Source organism: Podarcis filfolensis (assembly GCF_964270895.1).
Source record: "Podarcis filfolensis genome assembly, chromosome: 8".
NCBI classification, from domain to species: Eukaryota; Metazoa; Chordata; class Lepidosauria; order Squamata; family Lacertidae; genus Podarcis; species Podarcis filfolensis.
Genome location: NC_139611.1, coordinates 54,582,421 through 54,602,400, shown reverse-complemented (window position 1 = coordinate 54,602,400; position 19,980 = coordinate 54,582,421). Strand labels below are relative to the sequence as shown.

Here is a 19,980-nt window from a genome sequence, read left to right as displayed (position 1 = left end):
TTTACCTCCCATTCACTGCTTTCAAAAGTCAGCTGCCCGAGTCTACGTACTCACTCTGCCTAATGGTAGGGCCGGGTTGTGTGGATCTGTGTCTTCCAGGATGCCACCACATCCCAGTGGCAAAGCCCAGGTCCCAGGTGGCCCTGCGGGGAGGAAGCTGGCTCATTCTGTCGCAAGCCAGGAAGGGTGGGGGGAGCCAGTTGTCTTCGTCAGCCCACCCTTGCTTGACGGAGCACCCTGTGCTTTTTTTCCCCTGTCCGCAGCTGAAGCAGTTTGAGCGCCTGGAGCAGGAGGTCACGCGGCCCATCGACAACGACCTGTCCAACTGGACGCCCCCGCAGCACTACGCCCATGTGCGGGCCGGGGACGGCGCCTCCCTCTGCCCCTCGGACCGGCAGCTGCTCCTCTTCTACCTGGAGCAGTGCGAGGCCAACCTCACCACCCTGACCAACGCCGTGGACGCCTTCTTCACGGCTGTCAGCACCAACCAGCCCCCCAAGATCTTCGTGGCGCACAGCAAGTTCGTCATCCTGAGCGCCCACAAGCTGGTCTTCATCGGGGACACTCTCTCGCGCCAGGCCAAGGCCCAGGACGTGCGTCACAAGGTCACCCACTACAGCAACCTGCTTTGTGACATGCTCAAGGAGATTGTGGCCACCACCAAGGTGGCCGCGCTACAGTACCCCTCCCCCGCTGCTGCCCAGGACATGGTGGCACGGGTCCACGAGCTCGCCAACAGCACGCAGCAGTTCCGGATGGTGCTGGGGCAGCTCGCGGCCATGTGAAGCCCACCCTTGGCTTCATAGGGGCGGGGGGAGGCCTGCCGACGAGCCACACCCACCCACCCAAACACTGCAAATGGGCTGTAAATACTTATCCAGACTCTCCTGGGTTGGTGGGCTGGCTGCTCCCTCCCCTCCCTCTATGTTCCATAGACAATGGACCTTCCTGCCAGTGGTTCCCATGTGCCTGATGTGGTTCACAAGGGAGGATCTTGACGGCCCTGATGGCAACCGGGGAGAAGGTGGTGGAAGGCAAATAGTTATCCTTCCCCCTCCCCCACACCCTGTTTGATTCTGAAATGGTTTGGCTAATGAGCACTATTTAAATCAAATAAAGAGACATAGAATCCAAGCAATTAGGGGGTACGGGAGAAAGATTGCTGTGTGTGTGTGTGTGTGTTTCTCTTGCCATGGTTACATCAGTGCCCTTATCTGTGGGAGAGCCTTGGGATGCCAGCAAACGAATTTGCCCAGGTTGTTCAGTCGACACAGAAGGAAGGTGATCAGCTCCACAAGCAGAGAGAGAGAATGTGTGTGTCTCATTAGGGTTGTCAACCAGGCAGATTTGGTCTAAAACTTTGCATGTCCAAAACAGGGGAGAGCGTTGATCCGTTCCAGCTTCACTACCATGCCTGGACGAAAAGTAAAGTGCCGATGTCACAGTGCAAATGCACAAAGCTATGAGCTGCGACTGCATTTGGAATATAGTGGTACCTCGGGTTAAGAACTTAATTTGTTCTGGAGGTCTGTTCTTAACCTGAAGCACCACTTTAGCTAATGGGGTCTCCTGCTGCTGCTGCTGCCGCGCTGCTGGAGCACGATTTCTGTTCTCATCTTGAAGCAAAGTTCTTAACCCGTGGTAATATTTCTGGTTTAGCGGAGTCTGTAACCTGAAGCGTATGTAACCCGAGGTACCACTGTACTGTGTATGGCCTCTGGATATTGTAGAGCTGGAGAAGGTTCAGGAAAGGGCGGACAAAACAACCGACTCCCCTGTGAAGAAAGGTCAAAGCATTTGGACCTCTTTAGTTCAGAGACAAGGCTAGATAGAGGTGGCGTGATAGAAGTTTGTAAAATCATGCATGGCATGGAGAAAGTGGAGAGAGAGAAGTCTTCCCTCCCTCTCTCATGATGCCAGAACTCCAAGGAAGCTGAATGTTGGGAGTTTCAGGACAGATAAAAGAAAGTCCCTTTTCACCCAGCTCAGAGTGAAACTTGGCTTTGCAAAGCTCCTTCTGTGGTGTTCATCCTTTCCTCTGTTCATTGCCATTTCCCTTTGCTCTCTTGAAGCATCTCAAGGTAGGGCCAGGAGTGTCCCCTTGTCTCAAACCCCAGGGAGCTGCTGCAGGTCCCTGTAGATAAGACTGAGCCAGGTGGACCTGTGGTCTGATTTTGTATAAGGCTCATTCTGTTATTCCTGGTTGCCCTGGGCTGGCACATGGAGAAGCTGCACCTCCATAGAGAAACTGCCACTTTTCAATGTTTGGAATGATCACATCTTTATGCTAAGGCAGTAACTCTGGGCAGTAACCACAGGGCCAGGAGTAATATCAATAATTTGCATTTGTAACATTGACTGGCCTAGTACATTCTGGCCTAGTACTAGTACCTTCTGCCCTTAAGATCCTGTTGTTTAGACCTGCAAATTTAATCATGGTTAAAAAACAACAACCCTGAACTTGGCTTTCTTGCTCCTTTCAAAGACCCAGGTAGACTCAATAGCTTGGCTGAGCCTGGCTGGAGAACAGGGCAGGGTGGTGGGCAAAGTCTGGGCAATGGCAGCCTGGATGACTGACTGCCTTGGCTCAAGTACCTAATCAGCAGCTAATTCTAACTCCTCCTCCTGCCCTTTCCCCTTCCAGAATCCCACTAACTTGAGTGGAGAAGCCACTAAATGGCTGGAAAAACACTGTGGGATTTTTGTGTGTGTGTGTTTTGGTGTGTGCGTGTCTTTTTGCCATCAGTTAAAGAGCTAAACATGCCGTAAAAAACTGGGGGCTCATACATCACCATCTACACCCCCATGTTTTGGAAGATACGTTCACATCTTAGCAAGGAAAGCTGGAAGTGGTTCTCTTCTCTGCTGTTCCTGAGCGGAGCAAAGGGGCTTATGCAACCCAATACAGGTTTACTCACAAGTAAGTTTCACTGACTTCAAGGGAGTTTACTCCCACAGGATTGCGGCTTGAGAGAGCCTTCCACTGTAGCTCAGTGACAGAGCCCCTGCTTTGCATGCAGAAGGTCCCGTGTTCAATCCTGGGCACCTCCAGATTGGGCTGGGAGCAAACCCTGCCTGAAACCCTGAAGAGTCACTGTCACTGAATGTAGATGAGAGCAATGGTCTTGACTCTATAAGGCTGCTTCCTATGTTTCTGGGTGGCACGGATCTAGCTTGGGTTTTTGGATTGGTCAGCAGCCACCTCTGCCTGTGAATTCAGCCTCAGCACAAGTGTAACATTCCCCCCAGGTTGCTGTCTAAGAATCTCACTGGAAATACGTAAACCCACTGACCACCATTAGTAAAACCACTGCATTTCCTTCTGACCACAGGACAGGAACTTAGCCCTTAAAACCAACCAACTTGAACAAGAAATTGCACATCTGCCCATTCTTTGTTCTGCACTCAGCATCCCTCTGGAGCACCCACAAGAACTGCCACTGGGGGTGCAGTTCTGGGACTAGGATGGTAGAATCCCAGTATGCATGCAGAAGGCTCCAGGTTCAATCCCCAGGACTGAGAAAGAGCCCTGTCTGCAACACTGGAAACCCACGACCAGAGTAGAGGGGAGCCCCCAATGGTCTTAAGTCTATGTAAGACAGCTTTCTATGTTTCTGAATAGACTTGAGAGGGTGGTAGAACACCTGCACTGGACTGCGCTTCCCCTATATTTTAAGGCCACCCAAGTTGGTGGCCATCACTGCCTCCTGTGTAGGGGAGTTCCACAGTTTAACTATGCACAGCGTGAAGAAAGACTTCCTTTCATCTGTCCTCAATCTTCCAACATTCAGCTTCATTCGGCATGAGACCTCTTCCTAAACGAGGCTCCATGCACCGTCTTGTATAGCCTTTTCTGGCTTGTCCAAACTCTTGATGGGGCTCTTCTGAGGCAGCTATAGGGCATTTGTAGGGCACACAGATGGCACAGCTTTTTCAGCTTGAGGGCCAGACTGAAGATTCACCACCCCTCTGAGGGCCACATGCCTGCGTGTGCACACTCGCCCAGATGGGCCCATCACACAGCCTGCACGCTTATGCACACGCACAAACACATCAATTTTGCTCTCTGGGGCAACGCTGGCATAGGAGGGTCTTGGCATCATGTTCCACAGGGGAAGCTATGCTATTGAGCCACTGCTTGGGGCAGTGTGTGGATGCGGGCATGTGCAAATGGCATGGCCATGCCGGCCTGAGATTAGAACGTATTCTGTGGCAGGAGCAATGCAAGAACAGGACACGAGATGAGTCTCAAAGGAGGAATAGCCTTTATTGATCCCCCTCATCCCGTGACACCGGAAGCTCAGTTATTAGCCATGGTTTCGTCGGCCCAGGCGCGGAGGCGGCTGACGCGGGCATACACAGCAGGGGTGGTGGTTGAGCAGCGGCTGCTGCCCCAAGACACAATGCCCACCAACTTCCAGACATTGCCTTCCTGGCACACAAGGGGTCCGCCAGAATCACCCTGCGAGCAGAAGACAGGCAGTTTAGACTTTGGGTGGGTGGGATGGGGTGGGGCGGGTGTCCTAGGCCTTCTGACATAATTCTCCGTCTAGCGCTTTTTTAAGGAACCAAGCAATCTTTTGGGATGTTCACCCCCCACATTCTCCAAAGGTCGGTTTGCAGTTTTGTGTTCTCCCACACCCACCTATCACATGCCTTGGAGAAACTACAGATGAGTTGGCAAATATTCTTTTTCTTACCATGTATCCTTCAGTTTGAGGGAATCTCTGGAATCACAATCCCCCGGTCACTCTCTTTGTTGATTTTCAGTATTTTCTGTGTCTTCCTCCTGCGGGTTCCTCCCCACACCCTGATTTCTGACTAGTCTTGTTTTTGCAATAAAAATAAATTGCCATGCCAACCAGTCCAATGTGAACCGGCAACGTGGTCCTGAAGCTTTTATAAGAGCTACTGTAATTTTAATTATCACATCCCTCCTTGCCACTTCCGCTCCTGCTCCCTGTTCAGTGGAGCTGAGAGATGAGTGACCATTTGCTCCTTAATTAATCGGCTTCCCCTCCCTGTGGGGCTTGGGGGTTTTGTGGGAGTAGGGAGAGGGTCAAGCAGCACTCACCATGCAGGAAGAAGATCCGGCTGCACCAGCGCAGATCATCAGGTCAGAGATGTTGCTGCCCCAGGACTTCTTGCACTCCTCATTGGACAGGAGGGGCAGGGCTGTTTGTTGCAGCTTGTTCGGGGTGGTGAAAGCTGCAGGAAAGAGGATCAAGTCAGCAATTGCCACTGCTTTGCTGCACCCTGGTAGCTAAGACACCGTTTACTTATTTATTTAGATGCCAAAGTGGCTTCTAAGCACTTTATAAAATAACTGAAAAACCCAATTCCATGTTACCACAAGTCGATAATCAAAACTAACTGGGTTCCATTAGCTGAGCACAGTGAAGAAGAAGATGGTGTTTCGGGTAACCTGGTCCAGAGTTACTTAGAGCTCTTGTTTGTAAGCAGCTGCCTTGTCACTAACAGGGAGGCACACATTGGCAAGGAGCACTTTGTCAGTGAGGTACCCCCACAGAGGGATCATACTTGCGTGGCCTAAAACATCCAGCTCCCAACTGCCACAGAAGTCTTTCTCCCTCCTATCAAGATAGAAAGCCAGGTTTGAAGTAAGCTTGGGTCAAGAATTGATTTCCCACTGACGCTTGAAATGGCTGCTCACCTCATGGGCAGAGAACTGGCTGCCATGGGGAGCTGCGCTCAAGCAGGTGTGGTGAGCTTTTGTCAGAAAGACAGGGCCACGTTCCCTTCTAGGGGCCACATGATAGTGAAGAGGAGGGCCAAAGGCAAATGTGCAAAAATCAAATATTTAACTTTTGTACAGTGGGCTAGTTTACACACACAGCTCTGCACTCTATCCAGGCAAGCAGGAGGCCCCCTATTCATCCCTCCCTATGCCCTCCAGCACTTCCCCTGCGAGACCCCTGACAGGCCTACCATTGTAGCGTGTCTTGCCCCAGCCAGAGGTGGCACAAAGGTCTCCGCTCTTGAAGTGGTCAGCAGTGTCTGTCAGGCACACTGGGGACACAGTGTCGGTCATCTCAGCAGGGGTGGCCAGCTTGATGAGGGCAATGTCGTTGTTGATGGCAACGGGGTCCCACTCTGGGTGGGTGAAGACCTGGTGGGCGAGAGAGGCATTGTGGGTGCTGCAAGCAGGATACAGTGATGCATCTGACCAGAGACTAACAAACATATTGTGGTGTGTGCCTTCATTGACTACAAGGCTAAACACACACGTGGTTTGGGGAGAGGAGTTGTAAACAGTGAGGTCAGTGGAGGGTGACAGGCTGATAACGGCTGGCAGTGATAATTGTGTTAATTAACAAAAGCAGTCGATGACACAGACATCCTGGCACTGGCAAGCCAGTTAACACACACAGAGTCTATTTAGAGTGATAGCATTGAACCTCCTGATGTATTGTAACTGATTCTTTACGAACACCCAACCTCCAAGAAGGGTAAGGAAAGAAGACAGACATGTCCACAGATTACTGCTTATGTCTTTCTAGCAGGGAGATGGGGAAATCTGGTAGCAACCATTTCCCTACTCCCCAAAAGCTGTCATTTTCCCTCTACCTGACAAACGTGGCTTCTGATTGGCAGGAGTCTACCTGTTGAACCAATGAATAAGAAGCCCTTGAAGATGGGCTGCGGCCTTCAGGTTTGTTCCTCATGAAACACACACACACACACACACACACACACACACACACACACTCACCAACCTGCAGCAGATGCCAGAAGGTTCCTTCTCCAGTGGTGACCACAGAGCACCAATTTTCATTGTTAGTATTGGATTAAGTGGAGGATTAGTTGGACCAAGAATCTAGTATGGTGTTTTATTTCAAGTTTGAACTGCATTCTTGCTATTGTTCTCTCTCCCCTGCCACCCTCCTTCTTTCTTACAAGTAACTCCTTTTTTAATAAACTGCTTAACTGGATTTTCTGGGCTGTACTGGTTTCTGAACACCCTCAAGGGCTGGTTAACGTTTACTTAAGTGCCTGAAAGCCTGAACAAAGCCCGACCTCTGTCTAAGCCTTGTGCAAGTAAATCTGGATTAATACCCAGTAAACATGCTATCTGGAGGAGCCCTGAGGAGGCCTTCCAGCTGCTTCACCCACCTTCTCAACAGCCAGCTTCTGTATTTTCTCAGCAGAGGAGCTGCGGTCATGTTCACCAAGCACCACGACGTTGGAGGTCCTGAGGAAAGCAACCAAAAGCTGTCAGTTGGCCCCAGCTGAAGGAACGGAGGTTGCATGGCCATCTCGTCAGGGATTCTTGAGCTGCGTTTCCTGCATTGCAGGGGGTTGAACTAGATGACCCTTGGGGGTCCCTTCCAACTCTACAATTCTATAGTGCATGGGTAGGCAAACTAAGGCCTGGGGACTGGATCCGGCCCAATCGCCATCTAAATCCGGCCCACGGATGGCCCAGGAATCAGCATGTTTTTACACGAGTAGAATGTGTTCTCTTATTTAAAATGCATCTCTGGGTTATTTGTGGGGCATAGGAATTTGTTCATTTCCCCCCAAAAAATATAGTCCAGCCTCCCACAAGGTCTGAGGGACAGTGGACCGGCTACCTGCTGAAAAAGTTTGCTGAGCCCTGCTATAGTTCTATGATTCTCACATATATTTCAGCCCCTTGCTCTGACCACAGGTAGCTAACATATCTGCTAGCCTTTGCTGTGCATATCCTGACCCTGCAACCTCCAGGATTCCTATCCATCTATTTAAAAAAATATCCCCACACGAAAAGGAAGGCAAGGTACTCACGTCACCCCACAGTGGGCAGCAGTCACCACCCAGCGCTCGCTGACGAGGGACCCACCGCAGAAATGCCACCCGCTCTTCTCCTGGAAGCCAAGGAAAGCGGGTGGTCAGAGACCCAACAGGAACAGAGCCAGGCAGCAGTGGCAATAGAAAGGGCCTTTGGCCATTTTATTTTCAGTTCCAGTTAAGCACCAGTAGGGGAAATGCAAACCAACAGTGGAAATGAACCAAACTCCCAAAACCTTCCCAAGCATTCTTACCTGCAGGGAGACCTGCCAGGGCCATGATCCGGGCACTGCCTCCTCCCCATTGACAATGCGGGAGTAGCCAGTGAGGACAGGCTGGATCGAAGGGACGCCACAACCTGGAAGCAAGAAAAGAGGTGAAGTGAGAGCTTTTCCATGTTCTGTGCTTTGCGCTCAGGACTTCAGGTAAGGACTTCTGGCAAGGAGGCTTCAGGAACAGGGAACTGTTAAGGCGGAGACAGCCCATCTGTGCACATAACATAGCAGAGACAAGCCCCTATGTGGCTGGTGTGCCGGTCCTTTGCTTGTCTGTATGTGTGCGGTGATGAGAGCCATCCAAAAGGGCCTATTCAGTGGCTTCTCCTAAATGGGAGATGATGCTACATGGGGATTGACCCTGGCCTCCTTCATGGTTCTTTATCTTTAAGCTTTATCTTCATGGTTCTTTATCTTACCAGACCATCCTTCAGATATGCTGGACTGCCCCCTGATAGCCCTTCAAACAGAGGACTGTCCTCTATAAATGAGGGGACCAGGCCACCTGGTACAATCTCCCTAGGCCTGTATCACTTCAAAATGCACCTGAGGATGGCATCATCTAATGCTTCTCGTAGTAGCCTGTGTGGTGCACTGGTTAGAGTGTTAGACTAGGACCTGGGAAATGAAGGTTTGAATCCCTGCTCAGCTGTAAAGCTTACTTCAGCCAGTCACCTACTCTCAGCCTAACCTACCTCACAGGTCTGCTCTGAGGAGAAAATAGGGAGAAAGGTGTGGGTTATAAATGCAGTAAAAAAAATGAGTAATTATTAAAAATGAATTCATCCCTACCTATAGAGAGTTAGCATGGTAGGAAGACATGTCAGGGACAGAGATCTGAACCCTCACCTTATCCCTGGTGTTTGTTTTTAAGTGTAGGGAGTTTTAATGTGGCATTCAAGCATTTTGTTCATCTACCTATATTCTGGAACAGTATAGTTTCAGGAGGGCTGTGCAATGTGCTGATTCCCCCATGACAGTCTAGCAGCCTTTCTCAACCTGTGGGTCCCCAGATGTTGTTGAACTACAACTCCCATCACCCCTTGCTAGCAAGGCCAGAGCTCAGGGATGATGGGAGTTGTAGTCCAACAACATCTGGGGACCCACTGGTTGAGAACCGCTGGTAGATGAAGAGGATAACTTAACACTTTTAAAGTGCCTTAAACTTTATAAGCGCTATACATATATTAAAAAAACAAGGCCATCCCTGACTGCATGCTTACAATCTAACAGCCATGGTAGAAAAGGAAAAAGGAAGGAGGAGGGCAGAGGAAAGCAAATACCAAAGCAAGTGCCCCTTCACTGGCCTATGGATGGGGCCAGGTTGGCCTACCCCCTGAATCAGCTCTATTTTATAGAGAGAAAAGAAAGATGATGATCCAAGCCTGGGTGACACAGCCATAGAAATGGTTTGCTTCCCCATCCCACCCCAAGCAAGGACCAAGACCGCAAGCAGGTGGGTACTTACTCTGTGCGGCACTGACAAGTGCCAGGCAGGACAAAAACCACAAGGCTGCCATAATAAGCTGGTTCTGAGGACAATGGGAACAGCATGTAGCAGCTCAGCCATTTTTATACTGAATGCTCAGACCAAAGGTGGCTGGGAGCCAGTGGCTACGTGGGAACGAGCAAACCTGTCCGTTGATAACACGGTTGATGACTGGCAGGTGAAAGCACCCACTTTGGAAACTGTGGGTATTTTTAGGACAATGGCAGCTGGAAGGTTTCTGGGGTGCTCTGTGGAAGGAAGAGGGCCCAGGTGGTCTCTTCTATTTTGCCCTGGGGGCCTTGCTTAAAGGAGCAATTCTGTGTACAAGAAGCTGGCATAAAGCAAACTGTAATTTAAGCTGGCATAAAGTTACACCGGCTCAAACTCCATTCAGGAGTGAAACTCCTGCTGACTGAGCTCAGCTAAGCCTGGCAGAGCAAAACAAGCCTTTAAAATAGTGTTTGAGTTACACCACCCTTTCTGCCAGCTGAATTTACACTGGGTTGCTAGATCGTGAGACTGAACTTGACAAGCTTGGGATTTGGCCTAAGTCCCCCTGATTCCAGCCACGGAACACAGCTTCCTGGGGTCTTATGCTAACCTGCAATCTACCAGGCTTGGCTCAGCTGCAATGGAGGGGATATGGTGGTGTATCTCTGGCTGAGCCAAAGATGAGGGCGTTAATCCATCATAACCTGACTGTGCCAGGAAACAGCTAGAGGGCTGCTGGATTCTAAGCCAATCACCCCAGTTTATGATTTATGTAAAAAAAAATAATGCTTGATACTTGGCGTTGAGTTCTGTATATTGTTTTTTCTTTGTTTGTATTTAAAGCTTTGATAAATCTCTCTCTCTATATATATATATATTTACACACACACACAGGGGCAACTGCTTTACCTGTTGGCAGAACACAGGTATGGAACCTGCTGGATAGAGTTAGTTGAGGGCCTGTAACCCCACACAGCTGTGCCTTCTCCTCAATGTCATCCCTGCGACACACCTAGCTTCTGTCAGCTTTCCCAGGGAACACCTGGTGCCTGACGCAACTAGTTCTCCTGGCTATCAGACAAACCTGGCTGGAAAGCTGGAAGGACAGCAGCATGGAAACCCTCAGGCACATAGCCCATCACAGTGATGCTCAGACAGTGTTTGGGTGGGCACTCCCGCATTACTAAAAATTGCACAGGTTAATTTAGGCACATAGAAATAATTACTATCATTTAAACCAATATACAATAGCTGGGAAGACTTTAACCAGTCTGCTGTCCAGGTGCTGACAGGCAACTTCCAAGAGTCTTCCTTAGGCTTCTTTTTCTTTAAACTAGCCTTCAGCCAGATTGTGCTTCAAAGAGAGGACTGTCCTCTGACAGCTCTTCAGATAGAGGGAAGGCTGCCCTCTGTAAAACATGGTACCCTAAAGCTCTGGTCCAAGAACCTTGGGATTCCTTGGAAGTGGACCAGAGTTTCTCAGTTAGAAAAATAGTCATGCACGGCTGTACCTGCAATGGGGCCTGGCCCCATACAGACATTTTACTCCCTGCCAAAATGACATCCTTAACCCCCCCCAACTAAATTCAATCTCTTGACCTGTTGCTTGCTGAGATACAAAGAAAAACATTCAGGAAGAGATCTACCTAGTGGTTCACTATAATAAATTCTGTTGTCTTCTACTGTTTTGGCCAACAATTGCAAAGATGTTGAGATAACTGGCAAGGACAGTCCTCTTTATTTTTCAAATAAATTATTTTTTAATTGGATTTGTCTTTCACACAGGTGCATATGTTTAGGTATATTAGGCTGCATGTGTTTATGTTCGGAGCTGTACTGCAGTGGTTTCTTGCTCCCAACACCCCCTTCACTGCAACATTGCTGACTAACTTCCTGCATGAATAACAACCTTCATATCAATTTTCTTCCACAGTGTGCTGGGAATGTTGGGTATGTTCTGTGACGCCCACCTCTCTGTGTTCGTACTGGATACCCAGTTGGACTGACTTTTCTGTGTGTGTCAAGCTCTAGAATTATCTGCTGCAGCACCCACCAGAGGTTCCTCAGCAAATAAGAACACGAGAGCCCTCCTGGATCTGGCCAAAGGCCCATCTAGTCCAGAATCCTGCCCTCACAGTGGCCAACCAGGTTCCTGTGGGAGACTAGCAATGCTGAACTGAGCACAAGTACACCCTCCCCTCCTGTGGCTTCCAGCAACTGATAGTCAAAAGCATTGCTGCCTCCAGTGGTGGAGGCAGAGCATAGCCATTGTGGCTAGTAGCCTGTTGACAGCCTTCTCCTCCATACAATTTGTCTAATCCTCTTTTAAAGCTGTCCAAGTTGGTGGCCATCATTGGCTCCTGTAGGAGTGAGTTCCACAGGTTAACCATGCACTGCAGGAAGACAACCAATCATGAGGTCTCCAATCTCGGAGGAACTGCCTTCCCCTCAAACCCTTTTTACTCCACCTCCTCCTTGCCTCAGAGACCAGCTGGCCCCTGTCACTGCCCTTGAGCCAGGTCACCTTGGCCTTTGCCCACAGCCTCCACCAGACCTATGCTTATCTTCAAGGTCCTACGATAACAGGAGGCTGGAAAACCAGCTTGGCTTGGCTTTCGCCTGTGCCAGCTACCTCACAACATATATAAGGATTTGCAGCCCTTGCTTCATTCCCATCTCTTTCAAGAAGCAAGATGGCTTCTGTCTGGTTCCTGTTCTGCCTGGCCTTCCTTGGTGCTGCCCATGGTGAGTGCCTTGGAAGAGGCCAAGCAGGAGGAGGAGGCAACTCCAACCCCCCTCCTTTGACATGCTGAGAGATCTGCTCCATAGCCCCCCTTTCCATACCTCTACAGGAAGTGCTGCCTGTGTGGCTCACTGCTTCAGGTCAGGGGTTGGCGTCTGTGGGATGGTCAAGGGATGCAGTTCATTGTCCACAGGTCAACTTCACTGCTTCCCCAGCACCCACGGGAATGGATGCTGCACCTCCATCTCCAACCACAGAACCACGACTGAAGTTTCTAAAATGCTCAAGCCCTACCTGCCCATCACACACAAGTCCCCTGTCATTATTCTGTGGCAAGCAAGGACCACTCTCTCCTTGTCTTTTGTTACTTCACATGTTGCAGGACTGAGCCTTGGTATTGAAAACACAGGGCAGGGGGCCAGTCCCTGTGAAACCTGAACTCAGATGAAGCCGTGCAGTTTACACCCAGGGATAGGGAGTCTCTCCTGGGTTAAAAACAAACAAACAAACCTGATTTCTTCCCAGGTTGTGGCACTCCGGCCATCCACCCGGTCTTGAGCGGCTATTCCCGAATTGTCAATGGAGAGGAGGCAGTGCCTGGATCATGGCCCTGGCAGGTATCCTTGCAGGTAAGAAGAGCCCCGCACACTTTGCTTTGGCTGGAGACCTGGAATAAGAATAAGAATAAGAATACGCTGCCCATCTGTCTGGGTTTCTCCAGCCGCTCTGGGTGAACTGAATGAGAAAGGTGGGGGCAACATAAAGTGCTTCTTCATGCAATGCACAATTACGTAATTTGTGGAACTTTCTGCCACAATATGTGGTGATAGCCATTGGCTTAGACTATGGGTGGGCTCCTCCAGATACAAGTCCAGCACCTGACCTCTCCTTGTGGTACACCGGGGTGGCCAACAACCTTTTTGGGGCTGAGGGCCGCATTGACCCATGGTCAGCCCTCCAGGGGCTGCAAGTCAAAGTGGACATGACAAGCACTCTGGTCCTCAGGGTTACTTTTGAAAAGGCTTCCCCATCAGCTGTTCTGCACAATTTAAAATCAATTTTGAGGCATTCTTGGGAGAACCACAAAATGTATCAGTAGGGAACACCAATAGTAGTAGTCAGTATGCTTAATTTTTGTAGAAAATAATAATAATAATTTTTTATGGACAGTTGTGCGGAGGGAGTGGGGACCCACCAAAAGCTTTTTGGCATTACAGCAATGAGCAGTTGGTAAAATAATTGAGACAACCCTGGTTATGTGTGTGTTCACATCAAGGGAAGTAAGAGTACTGCTCTATTCTGCCTTGGTGAGCCCCCTCACCTGAGAATCTGTGTCCAGTTCTGGGCAGCAATTTAAGAAGGATATTGACAAAGAAAGGAGATTCCAACTAAACATTAGGAAGAACTTTTTGACGGTAAGAGCCATTTGACAGTGAAACAGACTACCTTGGAAGATGCGAGACTCTCCTTACTTGGAGGAACTTGGGTTGCCATCTGTCAGGGATTATTGAGCTGTGATTCCTGCACTGCATGTCCAAGCACTCGCTGGGTCCTTTCTATCTGCTCACATGTTCCCCTCAATCCCTCAGGACAACACTGGCTTCCATTTCTGCGGAGGTTCTCTGATCAGCGAGAACTGGGTGGTCACCGCAGCCCACTGCAACGTCAGGTAAGGGAGACACTGAGTACAACCCACTTCTAAGAAGAGATGCTCTGGGGCTCAGGATAAAACCAGGAAGCCAGACTTGCTGAAGCCCTAGCCCTGTAATCCTAGAGGGATGTGTGCGTGCCAGTGGTGAGTGAAGTGTACTCTGCACACACTCAGAGGCACACTTTACTTTTCGTAGTGTTTCTCAGAGTCAAAATCTATTTCTAAATGATTCCACCACAATTTTGTTCCAGTGCTCGAAGTGGGAGAAATAAAGAAAGCGGGATTGTCACATTTCCCAGGCAGGATTGCCAATTGACCGGCAGAGGTGGGCACAGACACCAACGCAGAATGCTGCTGTGTCCACAACAGCAGATGGATGTCCAGGAATCAGAAATGGAAGCTTTTCAAAGGAAGCCCATGATAGCAGCTGCTGTCCCTTGACATTGTGTGGCTCAGGTGTATTGCGAGATGTTTAAGTGGTAGATAGACCCAGCAAGTTATGAAAAAATATATATGAAAGGAGGGTCCAGGGAAGGCATCAGCAAGAGTGCTGGTAGCTGTCCAAGGATGCCAAGTTCTGACACCGATTCCTAGCCTCAGCTGAGAACTATGAAGGTGCTGGTACAAATCTTACCTTTCCCAAAGGTAAGGGTCGCCTTAGGCAAGCAGTTCTCTCCCTGCTGCTGCTCACCCCCTCCACACACCAGCAACTTGGGGATAACATAGAATCATAGAATCATAGAATTGGAAGAGACCACAAGGGCCATCGAGTCCAACCCCCTGCCAAGCAGGAAACACCATCAGAGCACTCCTGACATATGCTTGTCAAGCCTCTGCTTAAAGACCTCCAAAGAAGGAGACTCCACCACACTCCTTGCCAGCAAATTCCACTGTCGAACAGCTCTTACTGTCAGGAAGTTCTTCCTAATGTTTATGTGGAATCTTCTTTCTTGTAGTTTGGATCCATTGCTCCGTGTCCGCTTCTCTGGAGCAGCAGAAAACAACCTTTCTCCCTCCTCTATGTGACATCCTTTTATATATTTGAACATGGCTATCATATCACCCCTTAACCTCCTCTTCCCAGGCTAAACATGCCCAGCTCCCTTAGCCGTTCCAACAGTACCTGCCTACCCCACAGGGCTGTTGTAGTGGTTGTTGAGATCGTGTATATGAAGCACTTTGGCTGTATTTCTCAGCACGGTTGACTAATGAATACTATCAACTGCTGCCCTTGCTGCAGGACAAGCCACCTGGTGGTTTTGGGTGAATTTGACCAACGCAATCCTGCTGAAGACATTCAAGTCATCAAGATTGCCCAGGTAGGTAGCACGAAATTGACCTTCCCAGACCTCAGGTGCTCCTTGCTCTGTGTGTGTGTATCAAAATACCAGGCCACCAGGCCAAAGTGCTGCTGAAATGCGAGTGGATAGCAGTGGAGGTGTACACACAATAATCAGTCTTTAAAGTGGGCATCATTGGCTCAATTAAACTAAACAGTTTTAATTGGATTTTGAATAAACGTGCCATTAACCATTGCTGTTTTTGATTTTAATGTATTATCTTCCTTATTATCTTCCTCTGCAAACCACTATTCTTTTTACAGGGTGGCATGGGGGACACTGGATATGAGTCTATGAAACCAAGGGAGCAGTGCCCCCCCAAAATTTGGGAACCACTGGCTTAAACTAAACTGCCTCCTTCTTTGACAGGTTTTCAAGAACCCCAAGTTCAACCTTTTCACAGTGAAGAACGACATCACCTTGTTGAAGCTGGCCACCCCAGCCCAGCTGACGGCTCGCGTGTCTCCCGTGTGTCTGCCCCAGGCCACAGATGACTTCCCCGGGGGCATGACCTGCGTCACCACTGGATGGGGCCTTACCAAACACACGAGTAATTTTTATTTTTATTTATTTGTTATGACATTTATATTCCACTTTTCCTCCAAGGATCTCAAGGTGGCATACGTACTTCTCTCTCTCTCCATTTTATCCTCACAACAACTCTGTGAGGTAGGTTAGGCTGAGAGAGACAGTGACTGGTCCAAAGTCACCCAGTGGCCCAGTGGGCTAAATGGCTGAGAGGAGATTTGAACTATGGTCTCCCAGGTCCTTGTCCACTACTCCACACTGGTAATATCTGGGCACTGCCTTTACAGTGGTACCTTGGTTCTCAAACTTAATCCGTTCCAGAAGTCCATTCCAAAACCAAAGCACTCCAAAACCAAGGTGTGCTTTCCCATAGAAAGTAATGAAAAATGGATTAATCCGTTCCAGACTTAAAAAAAACAACCCCTAAAACAGCAATTTAACATGAATTTTACTATCTAACGAGACCATTGATCCATAAAATGAAAGAAATAAACAATGCACTGCAGTCACACAATCAATCAGTCAATCAATCAATCAATAGCTGAACTGGGTTCCACACAGTCACAAAAACAAAAAAAAAAGAGCCGCAAAAAGGCAAAATAAATAGCAAAAACAGACAGACTTCAGCATAACACTCAAAACGGAAGTGTGGCACTCAAATCGGAAGCGTAACACTCAAATCAGAAGTGTAACACTCAAAACGGAGCACGTTCAGCTTCCAAAAAAAGTTTGCAAACCTGGAACACTTACTTCCAGGTTTGCAGTGTTTGGGTTCCAAGTTGTTTGAGTACCAAGGCAGAAATATATATAATAAAAATTGTCCAGCATGCACACGAAAGCTCATACCAAGAACAAACTTAGTTTATCTCTAAGGTGCCACTGGACAATTTTTTAAATTTATATATATATCTATCTACTGAGTCAGACCAACACGGCTACCTACCAGAATTGAGTACCAAGGCGTTTGAGAACCAAGTTACCACTGTACTTGAAAATAGGCCATGATGGCCATGAACCCAGGTTTTTATCAGCCTGCCATGTATCCCTTTTGTGGGAACTGGGTGATACAGAGCAGGGGGTGGCTAATTTGTGGTCCTTCAGGTGCAGCTGGACTACTTCCATCATTCCTGGCCACTGGCCATGCCTGGCAGGCATACCCTCCAATGAAAATAGGGACGTCCAGTGCTATGTTTCTAGAAAAAGCGGTTCCGGAACTCACCATGAACACCTCCCTCATTCTCTTAGAATGGCAATGGTGCCCACCTGAGAGGTGCCGGAATTAATTTCCAGTGAGTTCTGCCTGAAAAATAGCCCTGGGGATGCCTATTCCATAGTCTCCAACATTTCTCCAATAAAAATAGGGATGTCCTAAGGAAACGTGAGACATTCCAGGATCAAATCAGAAACTGGGATGGCTTCTGTAAATCTGGGACTGTCCCTGGAAAATAGGGACACTTGGAGGGTCTGGGCAGGGCTGAACATATTTTATTTACCGTATTTTTCGCCGTATAGGACGCACTGGCCCATAGGACGCACCTCGTTTTTTTGGGGGGGAAATGAATTTAAAAAATTTATTCCCCCCCCCAGCCGCGGGGCTGGAGTGGGGGAAGCCCAAGCTTCCCCCGACCCCAGCCCCCAGAACAGGCTGCCGCCCTCAAGCCTTGCGAGCCCGGGGGGAATTCCCCTGGGCGCGCAAGGCTTGCGGACACCTGCGCGAAGCACGGGGTGTCCTCCGGAGGGCGCCCCGTACTTCGGGCTGCAGGCTGCTGCCCGCAAGCCTTGTGAGCCCGTGGGAACTCCCGCCGGGCTTGCAAGGCTTGCGGACAGCTTCCTGAAGCCTGGAGAGCGAGAGGGGTCGGTGCGCACTGATGCCTCTCGCTCTCCAGGCTTCAGCGAAAGCCTGCATTCGCCCCATAGGACGCACACACATTTCCCCTTCATTTTTGGAGGGGGGAAAGTGCGTCCTATAGGGCGAAAAATACAGTACTTACTTCCTTACAGTATTTATAGTCTGCAATTCATTGAATTTTTTCAATCTTGGAGTGAAAACAAACAGAAAGAAACAGCAATATGCCAAAACTACAAAACTATTTTTATAATAGGTCCAATAACAACCAATTAAGCATTCTATCATAAGGCAAATAAGCAGAACAGCAATGAGGACAAAAACCTGACATTTCCAATTTAACCAAATTCTGAAGTAAAAGGAAACACAGAACGGTCAAATACATTATTATTATTTTGTTATTTATTCAATTTCTATACCTGAAGGTCTCAGGGCGGTTCACATAAAATATCAAATACATAAAACCAAAACAAAATCAACAACCCAATAAACCCCCCCCCAAAGGAATTAGCACATTAACCAGCCAGGGGTCTTAGTAACAGCTCCCACCCTATTTTTCACTTGCTTACTCACCCCACCCCATTTCGCACACAACAGACTCTCGCTTTTGAGCAACCTAGCACCTTCCCTCCCCAAACCATTTCATGTGCCCAGTTCTGTGGAATACTCTGTTGACAAGAGATTCAGCAGGCGCCTTCTGTGCCAACTTTTAAACGCCTACTGGAAACTGTTCTATTCCGCACAGCCTACACAGGCAGTTAAGTGTAACATCCTTGCACTGTGGTTAACTAGTGTCTGCTTTTTAACCTTTTTAATGTTTCTTATTGTACGGTTTTATTTATAATTGTTGTAAACCACACTTGGTATTTTTTAAAATGAATATTAGTATATAGATATTTGTATAAACAAACATGTAGGTATGTATATGAAAACTAGGGTTTCAAAAAGGACAAAGTGCCGCCTTTGGGAAATTCCCCCGGGTGTCAATTCCGTCTTTCAAATCCCGGCAATGTCCAGGAAAATCCGGACATATGGCAGCCCTAATGAAAACTCCTCCTCTCATTTGTTCTTTCCTAGACAAGGACACTCCGGATAAACTGCAGCAGGTGGCCCTCCCTCTGCTGACCAATGAGCAGTGCAAGAAATATTGGGGGGCTCGCATCGCTGACGTCATGGTCTGTGCTGGTGCTGCAGGGGCTTCCTCTTGTATGGTACGTCCTCCGCTACTACCTGAGCTGCCCTCCCACCACAAGGTACCCCCTCTCCAAAGCCCACCCACCTTCTCTCAGCCACCACAGCAGTTCCTGTCTGAAATGAGGCACCTGCTATCTCCCCCTTGCATCTTGCTGGCCTCCTATTTCTGTTTTTTCTTGGCCTTGGAAGTCTGCTTCCTCTTGCCCTGCCTGTCCGGCACTTGATTTCTGAGAGGCAAGAATGACCAGAGGTCATTGTCATCTGCCCTGGAAATCCTGAATCCTGGGGCCCAGGTGGTGGCAATTTCAGTGGCGAGGGGAAGGTGAGCGTTAAACTAGTATTCCCATTAAAAGGCAAACCCACCTAATTTCAGAAGTAATTTGTGTACCAAAAACACAGCCGTCCCCCACAGCCATTCGTGAACCAAAACACACTCATCCAAATTTTGCTGTACCAAGTCAGGTGTACAAAAATGCATGTACTAAAAGCAAAGTGTGCCTCAGAATGCACATATTAGTGAAAACAGCATACACACCGAACCATTAGATCTGGGAAAATATAAACAGTAGGGGGCACAGGCTTTGCAAAAAAAAAAAAAAAAAGAATGTGTATGAGGAGAAATCCCAACAAAAATACTGGTGGGGAATGTTCATGAGGACTTTAAAATAATTGCAAACGGATGTCGAAATGTGGAGAACTGAACTTAAGATTGGAAAACGTGAGAAACCAAAATGGACACATCTGCCCATCATACCTCATGTGTCGCAGGAATGAGGCCTTTCCCCATCACTCATCTCCTGACATGGAAGTTGCCAGCTTCCGCCTTCCTTTCCTACAGAACCTCCTTTGACACCCTGCTTTGGTTGTTCCCCTACAGGGTGACTCTGGTGGCCCCTTGGTGTGCCAGAAGGATGGCGCCTGGACCCTCGTCGGGATTGTCTCCTGGGGCAGCGGCACTTGCTCCCCATCCAGCCCAGGGGTCTATGCCCGAGTGACTGAGCTCCTTCCCTTTATTGAGGAAACGCTAGCTAAGAACTAACTTAATTCTCTTTGACTTCAGAACAATAAAACCAATATCTGCCATCATTGTTTGTGTTTCTTCTATGCTGTTGTGTTCAGGTCCTGGTTGCAG

The 19,980-nt window shown here is 48.7% G+C and overlaps 3 protein-coding genes and 1 long non-coding RNA gene across 4 annotated transcripts in view; 2 read left to right on the top strand and 2 right to left on the bottom strand.

The window, feature by feature from the left end:
• Positions 1–1,134, top strand: part of BCAR1 (BCAR1 scaffold protein, Cas family member) — a 38,503-nt gene extending 37,369 nt beyond the window's left edge. Inside the window, exon 7 of the mRNA XM_083625178.1 lies at positions 264–1,134. Coding sequence (XP_083481304.1) covers positions 264–785 — 522 coding nt within the window. The 3' untranslated portion in view covers positions 786–1,134. The remainder of the gene's footprint in view (positions 1–263) is intronic.
• Positions 1–19,980, bottom strand: part of LOC310767890 — a 196,892-nt gene that overhangs the window by 92,167 nt on the left and 84,745 nt on the right. The window lies entirely within an intron of this gene.
• Positions 3,947–9,619, bottom strand: LOC310767841 (chymotrypsin B-like). The gene is made up of 7 exons (XM_083625360.1): positions 9,535–9,619; positions 8,046–8,149; positions 7,789–7,868; positions 7,135–7,213; positions 5,950–6,130; positions 5,075–5,208; positions 3,947–4,462 (listed from the first exon to the last, which is right to left on the bottom strand). The coding sequence occupies exons 1-7, from the start codon at positions 9,584–9,586 to the stop codon at positions 4,301–4,303; spliced, it is 792 nt and encodes a 263-aa protein (XP_083481486.1). The 5' UTR covers positions 9,587–9,619; the 3' UTR covers positions 3,947–4,300.
• LOC310768047 (chymotrypsinogen 2-like) lies at positions 12,240–19,924 on the top strand (the record flags this gene model as incomplete). Its single annotated transcript, XM_083625746.1, has 7 exons — positions 12,240–12,291; positions 12,815–12,918; positions 13,879–13,958; positions 15,181–15,259; positions 15,650–15,830; positions 18,732–18,865; positions 19,726–19,924. 7 exons carry the CDS (start codon positions 12,240–12,242, stop codon positions 19,885–19,887), a joined length of 792 nt encoding a protein of 263 aa, XP_083481872.1. The 3' UTR covers positions 19,888–19,924.

Coding starts and splice junctions, on each gene's coding strand:
- LOC310767841 (XM_083625360.1), bottom strand. CDS start 9,586: ATGGCAGCCTTGTGGTTTTTGTCCTGCCTGGCACTTGTCAGTGCCGCA. Junction 7,869..8,045: donor CCTGGCAGGTCTCCCTGCAG/GTAAGAATGCTT, acceptor CTTGGCTTCCAG/GAGAAGAGCGGGTGGCATTT. Junction 6,131..7,134: donor AGAAGCTGGCTGTTGAGAAG/GTGGGTGAAGCA, acceptor CTCGCCCACCAG/GTCTTCACCCACCCAGAGTG.